This window comes from Coturnix japonica, chromosome 5 (genome assembly GCF_054131305.1).
Source record: "Coturnix japonica strain WE chromosome 5, WE-NBRP24, whole genome shotgun sequence".
NCBI classification, from domain to species: Eukaryota; Metazoa; Chordata; class Aves; order Galliformes; family Phasianidae; genus Coturnix; species Coturnix japonica.
In genome coordinates, this window is record NC_140667.1 from 48,020,050 (window position 1) to 48,032,345 (window position 12,296).

General features: G+C 46.6%; 1 protein-coding gene across 26 annotated transcripts in view; it reads left to right on the plus strand.

Moving 5' to 3' along the window:
• Window positions 1-5,651: 5,651 nt before the first annotated feature.
• Window positions 5,652-12,296, plus strand: part of MARK3 (microtubule affinity regulating kinase 3) — a 55,968-nt gene continuing 49,323 nt past the window's right edge. For all 26 annotated transcript variants that reach the window (XM_085549496.1, XM_085549500.1, XM_085549497.1 and 23 more), the window contains exon 1: window positions 5,652-5,792. In XM_085549496.1, coding sequence (XP_085405622.1) covers window positions 5,742-5,792 — 51 coding nt within the window. In that variant the 5' untranslated portion in view covers window positions 5,652-5,741. The remainder of the gene's footprint in view (window positions 5,793-12,296) is intronic.

Genomic DNA, 12,296 nt, shown 5'->3' on the forward strand with positions numbered 1-12,296 from the left:
TATTTGTGTTTGTTTGAGGGACAGCCCTAATTTTCAATTGCTGCTTTTTATTTCAGTAACAGTGAAACATTCCTTCCAATTCATTTTGCTCTTTTCTTCTATGCGTCTTGAGAACAGTGCTGTGCTCGGGTGATAAAACATCCTCTCTCTCTCCAAAAGTGTTTTTATGTTCTTGTGTGCTGGGAATTCTAATCAGGATTGTGGCAACAGCATTAATTTGATGTTTTTCCAATTCAATTTGAAGCTGTTGACCTCTTATCAGCCATTCTCCAATCAGCAGCTCATCTTTTCCTATGAAACAAGCCCAAATACGTCCTGTATTTGTCATCTTCTTGATGTTCTGAAACTAAAGGGGAAAAAAATAAAAGGGTGATGATGTTACTACACATCTACTGTAACAGTGGGGATGTTTCTTCATTTCCTGGGTCACTGTCAGCATTAGAGGAGAATGAGAAGCAAAAGGTTGTTTAGTGCTGGAAGAGTAAGAGTGCTGTGAAGCCCCATCTGGGGACAGTACACCAAACCTGTCTGTCCTGTGCAGCCTGTACCTCACCTGCAAGAAATCCTTTTCTCTTCTTTTTAAAGACCCTTCGTAGTTATAGCTCTATATTATAATATAGAAACTCAAAGATGAGCAGGCAAAGTAAATCTTCCCGTGTATCCGCAAAGGTTGTTTGTAACTGTAACATGAATTCTTTGTTCAAAACCCTTTGCTCCAGTAGAATCTAACCCGTGCTTGGCTTTGTCAGGTAATTATCAAGGATGTGTTCCCTCACACATCAAGGCAAGGCAGGAGATGTGTGCAGGCACTCGTGACTTTCTGGGCTCTGGGGAAGCTCTAAAGGAAAGCAAATGTGAAAGCTTATAGAAAAGGAGGCAAGAAAGATATAACTACAGGCTTGTCTCTGACACGAGTCCCAGCAGTATAATGAAATGACTCATATAGATCTCGATTAACAAAGAATTAAGGGAGGGAAATGCAATTAATGCCAATCAAGTGGATTTTATGGGAAGAGACCCTTTCCAACAGATTTGTTGGACTCATTTACAGGAGCGTGCAAGATTGAGTGATAAAGATAACAAAGCTGATGAAAAACACCACGACTCCTTTAAGGCCCTCAACTTGTTGCAGCAGAACATGTTGATTGAGAAAGCAGAGCTATGGAAACCATGGTGACATTCATCAAGCATCAAACTGCTTGCCCTTGTAGCACCGCAGTGTCCTGGAAGGGTGTCGGGACCCTTTGTCTGCTCAGCAGCCCCTGGCCCTGTTTTGACACCTCAGCCCTTACACCCTTTCTTTTGCTCAACCCATGGCTGTTTGGTTTGTTTCCTTGAGTTATTCTCCCTCCAGCCTTTTCCCACCCCAGACTGTGTGAATGTTCAAGGTAGCAGAGTTCAGTTACTGTATCTGAAAGGGCTACAGAGGTTCTTTGACTGTGGCACCAGCAAAATAAGTTACATCACGTCTGTATTTGGGTTGTGCATTATTACAGCTGGAATACCATGTTCGTGCCTGGCATCCATGGCAGAAAGAGACTGATAAGGTGACAACGAATGAGGGAAAATGTGCATGCTAACACTTAGAGAATGGGATTCATTTTAGTGACAGCCTCCAGAATTGAAATCTCTCTGGTTAAACCCAGCCCTTGGGGTCTACTGAGGGCCCTGGGACCTTCAGCTGAGCTGTGTATTTTCCACATTAGCCTGCCAACAGTTTTAGATGTTCCTTTTTGAACAAGCGTGGGCTTGTTCTTTTTTAGATAACCTGTGCCCAAAAAGGCTGGATTTATCTCTCCACTACCAAAGAATTGCTTCCCACTGACACTCAGGCACACCAATTATTAATTTGAGCTTGAAAATATTACGTGTGCTGGAGTCATCTATTCTTTCCCCATCGCTGTGAATGGTGCCTTTGATTCAGTATTAACCACACAGGAAACAGTGTAGGAGGAACAGTAACGTGCCTGACTCAGATGGCAAGGCATCCGATTTTGTGTTTAAGATGCAGCCCTGCTGGGGTCATGCACTAGCAGGAATAGAAGAGGTTGTCATAAAACACCTAGGTTAGCTTCAAACATAGGGTCAAGTTCAGAGCACGGCTGCCAACCGACTGCTTCTCCTGGTGTTTCCTTCATAGCCTGCAAGGCATCAGGTTTATGGAAAGTTAAGGAGGTATTTTTGTTTCACTTTTCACAACACTAACCCGCTGCCAACATCAGAACAACACTCTCACCCATCTCCTCAGAGCAATGTGATTCTGCCCCAGACCCCATGAGCCGTGAAGCTGGAAACAGCAGTGGAAATAGTGCAGTTCACGCTCCGGACAGAGATTCCATCATGAAGGTTCATGTCTCACACGTCATGCTATATGGTTCCGCCATGCACAGCTTGTCTGGCCTGACAGGTAAGGAATTACATGAAGCTTGCAATCCAGAAGCCTCTACTGCTCACTCCTGCTTTCTCATATTCACAGCCCAGTGCCTGAGCTCTCTGATGCCTGAGAAATGACGAGCAGTTGCACTGCCACGGTCATCCTGCTGTCCCCAGAGACCCCGAAGGGAAATGCAAGATTGGAAGTGAAAACTGCATGGATGAAAAGAGGAAGTTAGCACAGTAAATCTCATCCCACCTTTTGGATCTCATTCCAGGATGGAATGACAGCACAGATGCGACATTGAGAAGGAAGATCTTTTGCTTTTCCATTGTTTTCTCTGCTGTCAAAACCATGTGTCAGCCTGGCCTTGCAGTGGGTTGCACTTGGGCCTCATTATATGAGCAGGGACTATTGATTCTGGCTCATAGACAGTAATCAGTACTTTTCTATCAATAGCTTTGTCAACACCATTATCGAAATCACACATTTCTCCTTCCTATTATAAAACACTGTTTTTGTGTTATTCTATGGAATTTAACATTTGAAAACCAAATACAAATAATGATCTCAGTTTCAGAGGTAACCCTGATGATGAAATGGTCCTAAAAACCACCCACTGCATGGAGCTGTTTTAGAATTTCATAGAGCCATAGAGTCACAGAATGGCACGGGTTGAAAAGGGCCGTAATGATCACCTAACAACAACAAGATGTTGGAATAAGAAGGAATAATACTGGGTACGTTACTCTGGATTTTAGAACACATTTTGTAAAGGCTTGAAGGAACAAGAGTGGCATCAGGGTTAATAATTATCAGCCTAAAGTTGTATTTTTGTGTAAGTCAAAATGATTTCATATTTCAGCAGACTCCCAGGTGGTGTATTCTGTCATAGCTGCAGTGCAGGACGAGGTGGCTCTAACAATTCCATTAGCTGATCCCCTACTCTCCTCTACCAGCTGATGTCTTCCAGTCCCCAGTCTCTAAAGTGAGGTGAGGGGAATCTAATTACCTAAGTCAATTCTGCACACGTAATCCCTTTTGCAGAATTAAGACTGAAACCTCACGCATCTGAATAATTTAAAATGAATCCTTGCATTTTGTCCAGCGTTTTAAATCAATTCCATCATTTTTGCTCTGATCACAATGTTAAAGTGAAGATTCACAATGCACGTACAATGTACTGCTCAGAGTCTTAGCGATCACTGCGACTTTCCTCAGAAGAGAAAAAACCTGAAATGCTTCATCATAATGATGTTGTTTTGAACCAGATTGTTTTCTTTTGTTTTCTGCGTGTGGCGAGAGCCAGAAAAGTGACATCAAAACGGCACCTTAACTAAGCTGCTTCCTGTGTGTCTTTGAGTCATATTCTCCAGCTCCACTGACAAAAACAACTGTTAGCACCATAGCGGCTGTGCAGCTCAGTGCACAAGTTGCAGCTTATCCTGGATAACATTACAAGTGTTGTCATCAGAGTTCCACCTAGGAAAGTGCTGTCACTATGTGATGGCACAAGGAGCAGGAAAACACAACTGGATTATCAGATTCCTGTGTTTTCAGAACCCCTCTGTGAATGCAGCTTAAGCAGTACCTGATATTGCACAGAGTATTTATGGGCACCAAAGAAATAAGAAACCCATGCAATCTTTATTTATTTATTCATTTATTTTAAAGTATGGCTGAATTTCTAAGGAAGTTTATACCCCTCACCTGTCTGAACATGAGAAACAGAATAAAGCAAGAATGTGATCAAGAAGTGCTGTGACTGACCTTGGCACATCAGATAGACACAACTCCCTCTCCATTCCCAGCACAAAGGGTCCTGCCTGCTACAGCAGGAGGGAGAGCAGCTCTCACGTAAGCTGAGCATATGTGCACATCAGAGTTCCACCTATATATATGCTGTGTCGATTATTGGATTAGATGATCTTAGCAGTCTTTTCCATCCTTAATGATTCTATGAAACACAAACACAAGGGTTAAGTATTCAAATTACCCCAAATTCCTGTCACTGACATAAAGGAAGGTGTCAGCTTGGCTCGAGAGCAAGGAGGACATGAGTCCATGCAAATCTACTGAGTTTCTCCTTCCACTGTTCAGGTGTGTGGAGTTTGGTAGTCTTGATGGTAAAGTAACAAGACAAGCAACTCTTTTATTGGGTAGTGTTCAGGGTCTGCCTCTCCTTGCTGGTGTCTCAGGGATTTCTGTGCAGACGAAGTACATTATGAGAGCAGAGGCTTCACATTGAGAGCAGAGGCTTCCTCTCGCCATCAAACGAACCTTTACAGCTGCAGCACCCCTGAGCCTGTGTGCTATAGGTCAGAGCCAGCAGCCTCGGCCTTTAACCACATGTGAGCTGCCCTCATCACACTGTGCTCTCTGGATCCAGGGACACACAGCAGCAGGGCAGAAGACACTCAAGGCCCAAACCGCCTCAACACACACACACACAGCGAGCAGCCCTACAAACGGGCGGCAGGGCCGACCCCACATCCCACACTCCCTCTGTGGACGAGGCCTCATTTCACACCGCTCCCACCCGCCCCTGCCCTCCCGACCACCCCAACCCCCCCCCCCAGCTCCCGGCTGGGCACCGCACGGAGGAGGAGCCCGCCCATATCCGCACACAGCCCGGCTCCTCCCCTCCCTCCCGTCCCGTCCCTGCCCTTAGCAACACGCCGCCGGGCTCCTGCCGCGGCCGGGTGCGGGGTGGGCCCTTCCGGTTCATGTCGGAGCTGGGCTCGGCGCGGAGGAAGCCGGGCGGCCATCTTGGCTCGTCAGGGAGCGGCGGAGGGGCGGGGGGCGGCTGGCAGCGAGTGCGGGAGGGAGGACGGCGAGGAGAAGCGGGCGGACGGGCGGGCAGACACCGATCCCAGCCCGTCGTTGGCCCGAGGGGTGTCGGCCTTTCCGGGATGCGAGGAGCGGCGTTGGCCCGGTGAAGCGGGGGCAAGGAGCGGGGAGCTCTCTCCCCCCCTCCCGGTGGGCGGCCCACGCTCGGCAGCCTTGGGGCCGGCGAGACGGGCCGAGCCGCTTCCCTTCCCTTCCCGGGCAGCCGCTCCGCCGTCCCCTTCCCCCGCCGTCCCCGCCCGATGAGGCGCCGCCGCTGAGCCCCCCGCCCGGTCCGGCTGAGCGTAGGATGAGCCCGCGGCGGGCGGAGGGCGAGAGGCCGCCCCGCTCCCTCGGGGGGATCTAACGCGGCCGCGGAGGCGGGGGGACACGGAGCGACGCCGCCCCCCGGCCCCTCGTCCTTCATGGTGGCTCCCTGCGACCGACGCCTCCCAGCAGAAGCGCGGCCCGGCCCGGCCCGGGGGTGGTGTGACAGTGCGTGTGCGAGCAGCGGGCAGCGCTGGTGCCCGAGAGAGGGAAAATGTCCACTCGGACTCCATTGCCCACGGTGAACGAGCGCGACACCGAGAACGTGAGTACCGAGGGCGGGGGGACGGCGCCCTGAGCTCTGCCGCCTCCTAACCGGGCTGCCTTATCCTCGTTCTCCTTTCCAGCCCGCTGAGCGCTCGGTGCCTCCCGGCGGACACAGCGGCCTGCTCGGCTGTGCTGCCGTATCGAGGGTTGCTCGGGTCCTTAACGCGGCGGGGAGGAGGAATCCCAGCCCGGAGCGAGCAGATGGCAAACACTGGGCGTCGGGAGGGGTGGGCGAGGTGACCTACATAATGGGCCTCGGCCCTGCTGGGTGTGCGGGGCTCTGCACGGCGCTCTTGGGCTCTGTCACCTGTGCCGATGGCATTAAACGGTCCGTTTTATTGCAGTCCCGATCCAGAGAGCCTGTTCCTTTGTAATTATTTTTTTCCTTAGGTATTATTGACATGATCGAGTTGAGCCACCGTATTAACGATTACACAGGCTAAAGGGGGGGGAAAAAAATACAGAAGTGGTACCGCATGAGCAGGCAGCCAAAAATGAAGCTGGATGGGAGCCTCCCTTTCTGCAAATAAGAGCTGTGTTTCTTCTGTGTGTGAAAACTTACTTGATCCCGGGGTAATCCTGGCTGAGCATTTTTTATTGCTGGGGGAAAACGCAGAGGCTGTGCAGATGGGAGTTGTCAGTCACTGTAGACTGAAATGAGTCGATGGGTGAACTTGGTATTGAGCTTTCTGTAAAGGCTCTCAGGGGCTCTATAGAGATGAGATGCTTCACTTGACAGAGGAGGGTTTTTGTGAGGGCTTGTGTATGTGTCCGACATAAAAGGTGGAAACTTTGGTTACGGATCAGGAAAAACTGTTGGATTGTTCAGCCCATAAATAGTCCAAGGAAGGTGATGGTTGCCCCATTGTTTCAAACAAGACCAGACAAAGCACTGGAAAACACGCTGCGTGGAACAATTACTGCATTACGAGGGATTTGGGTTTTATTGACATAATAGGCACTTCTAACTTGTGTGATCTTTATTTGTTTTAGCACCAGATGCAACCTGCAGGCTAAGGGCTGCGCTGAAACAAAAAGCCAACCAAGCAGATTTGGTTGTAAAATCTCACTGCGCTTCCTGCCTCGTGGAAGAAAATAATTAAAGTGCTATGTGGCTCTTCCTATGCCGTGGGGAGAGGTGATGCAGAAAAGACAAAAAGACAAAGTTTATTCAGATAATTGTTTTGTCTATAGGTAAACCTGACTGAGGCTTTTGAGATCCAGTGTATGCATGAAGGCCTTCCAGTAAATCCTTTTAGGTGCTGCTTAGATAAGGTCCTCCAGTGTGGTTAACTCCAACCCGGCTATGGATAGCTTAATAGTGGGAAGACTTAGCATGTGCTTGATGAAATGCATTATTCACAAGCTGAGTGTTTTAGCACTTGAAGTTGGGCTTTACATATCTTCCACTTAAGGCACCTTGTTCTCACTTCAGAATGTTGGTCTGACACTTCTCTTCAGTAATCTCCATAATTTAACATACAGGGGTTGTCTGGCTTGCAGATGGATCGCCTTAGGTTTTGATTAAGGTGTATCTTTCAGCTGCCATGCTTTGGCTGGTGACCACAGAAACACCTGTAGGTAGTGATGCTGGCAGGAAGCAATCAACCTGAGTAATCTCCAGATCCATTGCACTCATCCCACAGTACAGTGCTGCAGTAGAGAAGCCATCTCTGATGTTCTGACTGCTGGTGGTCTACAGCTTCACCAAAATGCCTTTTTGTTTTGCCTTTTTAACATGTCAGTCCAGGTTTAGTCTGGGTGAGTTACCCATTGGGCTGGAAATGGATACAAAATGCACTGTTTTATTTTTAAATGCAAAATGTAGCATTTTTGATGTGTCAACTAATAGTTCTTCCAGCCTGAAGCTGAATGCTGTTTTCACAGGTGAATGGAACCCTCGATTTTCTTCCACTGAAGAGAAGTTAGTTCAGATTCATGGGACTCTTTGAAGTTCAGATGGCTTAAGAAGTGCCAATGTGTTCAGCCAGCCTTTGGGGCATGGCGTGGACCCTCTGAATGCTGTTTGGAAGATTACCACTGCTGAGAATGCCTTGGCTGGTGTTGAATGTGGTTTAAGTGAGCCGATCATCCTTGATCCTTGCCTATACTTGCAGTTTTGAACATGGAGTTAGCCTCCAGAATGATGGTGCACGTAAATTATCGTTGTCTATACTTGCAGTTAACCACGTTCAGCACTTGGCAGTTCCTGTGAAATAGACAAGGTTTAATTGTCAGCACTTGATGTTTTTCTTTGAAGGCGGTGGATACCACTTCTTACCCAGGTGCTTTGTGTGTACTGCTCAAGTGGAAATGTTGTCACAGTGACTTTCCCCTCAAAGCCACTGGCAGCCATCAAGCTGTAACCGCCTCTGAGATTAAAGAATTTGGCCAGGAGTCACCTGGTGTTGAGAGGAAAGGCATTCCAGATGATCTGTGATCATAGGAACTTCACACTTGGGCAGTTGGGAGCTGGCTGCTTGCCTGCAAACGAGCCTGCTGCTCACCACAAAGGTGGAACGGCTCCTCGCTGGTGGTGGCAGTGACTGCTAGCTGCTTAGGGGGCACGAGTGAAGGAGGGGATCTCAGAATTGACTCCCCTTCTGCCATCTGCAGAACTGTGTCCTGAGTGTAAGAGAAGCAGCAGAAACCTTCATCCAAATCTGGGAGTAAAGGTCAGTACAGAATAAGGACCTTTAGGGACAGATGGATGAGCAAACATGTTTTATTAGTGATGAGGGGAGATGCGCGGAGGGGCAAAGAGAGTGGAAACAGTGAAAAAGGATGGAATAGAGAAGACACAGAGGGTTGTGCATATGGCAGGATGGAGGACAACCAGGGACAAAGAAATTAGAGCAGGAGGAGAGAGATCATGGAGAATAGGACAAATACTCATAAAAATCCCCAGGGAATGGCAAGATGTGAAGGAGGGAACTGTAGATAGAAAGAAGGAAATGCAGGTGGTATGGAAGGTTGGCTTAATTTTTTTTTAAGAGCATGAAATTGCAAAGTTTTAGACTAGCGAATTTAATTTGAAGCTCTGTGTTAGTTACACGGCTGTGTTTCTGAGGGGGAGAGATGGTAATGTCAGCGCTGCAGACCGTTCTGAATTCCAAATGTAAGTAATTTGAGTAAAAGCGAGACTAAAATATACTCTTATCTCCATGACTGTGCCTAATGTGAAAAATTTGCTATTGAAGAATGCCAGTGTGATGGCAACTGTGCTTGGACGAGCCTATACAAAAGGATTCTGTGCAGCAAAAGTGGCCCATTGAATTTTTCATTTAAAAAAGAGTTGGTGAAAGTTGAGAATAGATTCAAAACTTGAAGATGCTTTGGAGCTTAGTGCTACCTCTTGATTTATTATTACCAGTTAGCTATGAAATGCATTAAAGCATTTGCAGACAATAGACAGGCTGGCATTATTCTATATATATTATTTATCAGACTTCTCCTATGACGAATAGATCCATAATCAGAATGCTTTCCTCCGTGGTGTGTTGTTTTAAGGAGGGGATGAGGAGTGCAGCATGCCCATGGCCCACAGTTGTGGATTGTTATCTACAGGGATAGCTACGTTCTCTCCCTATTTTTCACCAGTATAAAAGTTCTGTTTTGAGTTAAATCAGGTGAAGAGTACCTGCCAATGAAGTATGTTTTATCAGTTCATCTGGGTTGTGTTTTTATTCTGTTTCTGCTTTATTTTTGTTATTTACAGCATGGTTTCTGTCCATTTCTTAGTGCCTGGAATACCTGATAGCCTGATACCGTGGTGGTTGTACTCAAAAAGATAATAATACCCAATTAGGCTGTGTAGTATTGCAGTCAAAAGGGGACAGTTGATGCTTCAGCCCTGCTAAACAACCTGTGCTGTATCATCTCATCGCTGTCAGTTCCACTGGTGTAATGCTGCTGCAGGAATCGGCCTTGGCTGCCTCTTCCTACCCATGGTTTGTGTTGGCGCTGATAATTACGGAGCTGTACAACAAGTCTGGTCGGCTCTGTGATCTGACTGAAATGAATCCTTTAAAACAGTGGGTTTATTCCCATTCTGTGTGGCTGCGAATACTGACAAAGGAGCAAAGGGAGCCATCCAGTTCAGATGGGAAAGGCTAGAAACACATCTTAGGATTTGGGTTCTGTTTGATTTAAGCCAGCCTAAAGGCTAAGAAGAAATAAGGTTGCTTTTTCTTTTTAACAAGTGGCTGCAGTGGTGCACCATTCAGATTGTTCTTGTTCTGCAAGCTCACGTTTTATTTGTCTTCTACCTCATTTTAGTAGCTCAGAAAAACAGAACATGGGACCTTATGGCAGAATTAGTTAGAAAATGAGACTTGCTGTGCCTGTGTTTTATTTATTAGTACATCTCAGTGTGGCTTATTAGATGAAGCAGTCTGTAGAACGGAACACGGCTATGGAAATTACTGAAAGAAAACTGAAAGAAAGAGCAGCTCTGGTTTTTAACATCCAGAACTTGGTAGGTTTCCTCTTATGATTTCTTACCAATTCACTCACCTGCCAGATGCCGTGTTTTAATTCTAGTTGAGGAACGTTCTGTTGATGTGAGCAGACGATCCCCAGTGACCACACATCACAGGTGACTTAAAGCCTAAGGAATTCTGAGAGTGGAGGCATTTGTCTCTCTAATCTCCATTTCATGTGATATTTAAATAGCATGCGTCTGCAACTTCCTCCTCCGCCAAGTATTGCTGCCTTGTTGATGGCAGCCAGATCAGAAATGGAGGTGGCTTTGGTTTTGGCTTGTGTCATATTGAGGTTGGCTCTGCTTAATGTGAAGATCAACCTCTGAAAATCATGGAGTGTGTATGGGAAGTAAAAGCCTGCTGTTATTAAGGCATAGGCCTGAAAGGTGCTGAGTACACCTGTGATAATGCAGCCTCCCCAGTGAAACCCTCAGGTTAGTAAGAATTCTTGGCCTGTAAAGCAGCAGCTCATTGAGCTCTGTGTGTACGTGTACGTATAAACAGAAATTAACTTTCAAATAAAACTCGTTCCTGCAGGGTTAAAGCCTCAACACAATCCTCTATCTGCAAGCTCAGTGTGGTCTTTGAAAACAGACTGCGAGGGTTTTTTTTTGTTTAGCGTGTAATTACTGACAATGATGATTCTGGAAACGACTTAGTTGGCAGTATTGTTGATGAAGGTTAGAATATGGTTGGCTCTTCAGCTTCTGTTCCCCAGGCTGATGTCAATAAATATATCCGTTTTAATCAGCAGTAAAGAAACTTTGGCTTGAAAGATATGGTAAATGTCAGATCTTGATAATGTGAAGCAACAAAAGAGCTTTTAAAAAGCTTTTCTGACCGGCCCCAGACTTATCGTTTTGATTGTATAAGCAGGATTTCTTCACCGCTGTTGTTCAGCGCTAATCATGGAATTACAAATTCTCTCTTTCATACATTGTATGGAGTATGACCCAAACAGTATCAAATGCATCAACACAGACTGTACTGGTGAGAGGTGAAGGACTCTAGGCTGGAACCTGCGTGTCTGAAGGGCAGCCTCTGTCCCTTGCCAAAGGCTGGAGTGTGGGCTGCCAGCTCTGTCCCACCCTCCTCTCTAGGGTGGTGGTGTCCAGCTCTGTCACATTCCTTTAGCACAGGCTGGCTATGGCCAAAATCTGCTACTGTCTGATAACTGAGTGTGAGCCCCTCATTAGCGATATTTGTGAAGTGTTGGGGGGTTCCCTCGTGCATCTGTGCCACCTGCCTGCGTGCTCCCCATGCTGGGAGGTGGTTGCTGTGCTGGGCTGTTTGCAGCCGCCTTGGTCTCTCTCTCTGCTGTTTTTTGCCCTCCTTTCTTCCTGTTCACTCACACACGTAGGAAGAAGTGACAATATGTGTCAAGAGGTAGACAAAGATTGTGTTTACCCTTAAGGTTCTCTTTAAACCTGTTGTTTGTCAGATGTGACCTAATTGAACTGGCCATTCATTTACCCCAAGTGTCATACCAGATAAATAAATGAGTACCACAGCAGGCCGAGAACTGTGTGGTGAGTCCTCCACCTTTTGACAGTAGAAGCATCCAAATTAGCATTTCCACTCCTTTACCAGCTACTCCGTATTTACAGAAGGTCTCTTTATTTCTCGCTGAGTCCTGACCCTCTCAGTTGTTCCACTCCATCCCAGCAGCTGCAATGGCTATGGCTCAGTGAATAAATCTGCTGTCATGGGTTGCTAACTGTAGTGCCACATTGGAAAGCTTTTGCCTTTGTAAGACAGCATTTAAAATTTCATGAGATGGAAGCCATGGCCGTTGTTCCTTAAGATTGATTATGTTGCAAGCTAATTTAAAAACTGCCTTTTAAAGATATGTGATGAGTTATGCTTACATACACACAGCACGGGGGGCCTGACAAAGTCCATTCCACTCCATGTCCTGCTTTGTGTGCTGGCCAGTGGTGCAAGGGAATTAAATACTTCGCTGCTATTATATAATACGGGAAAATAATGTGATATTTTATAATAATCAATGATTTGAA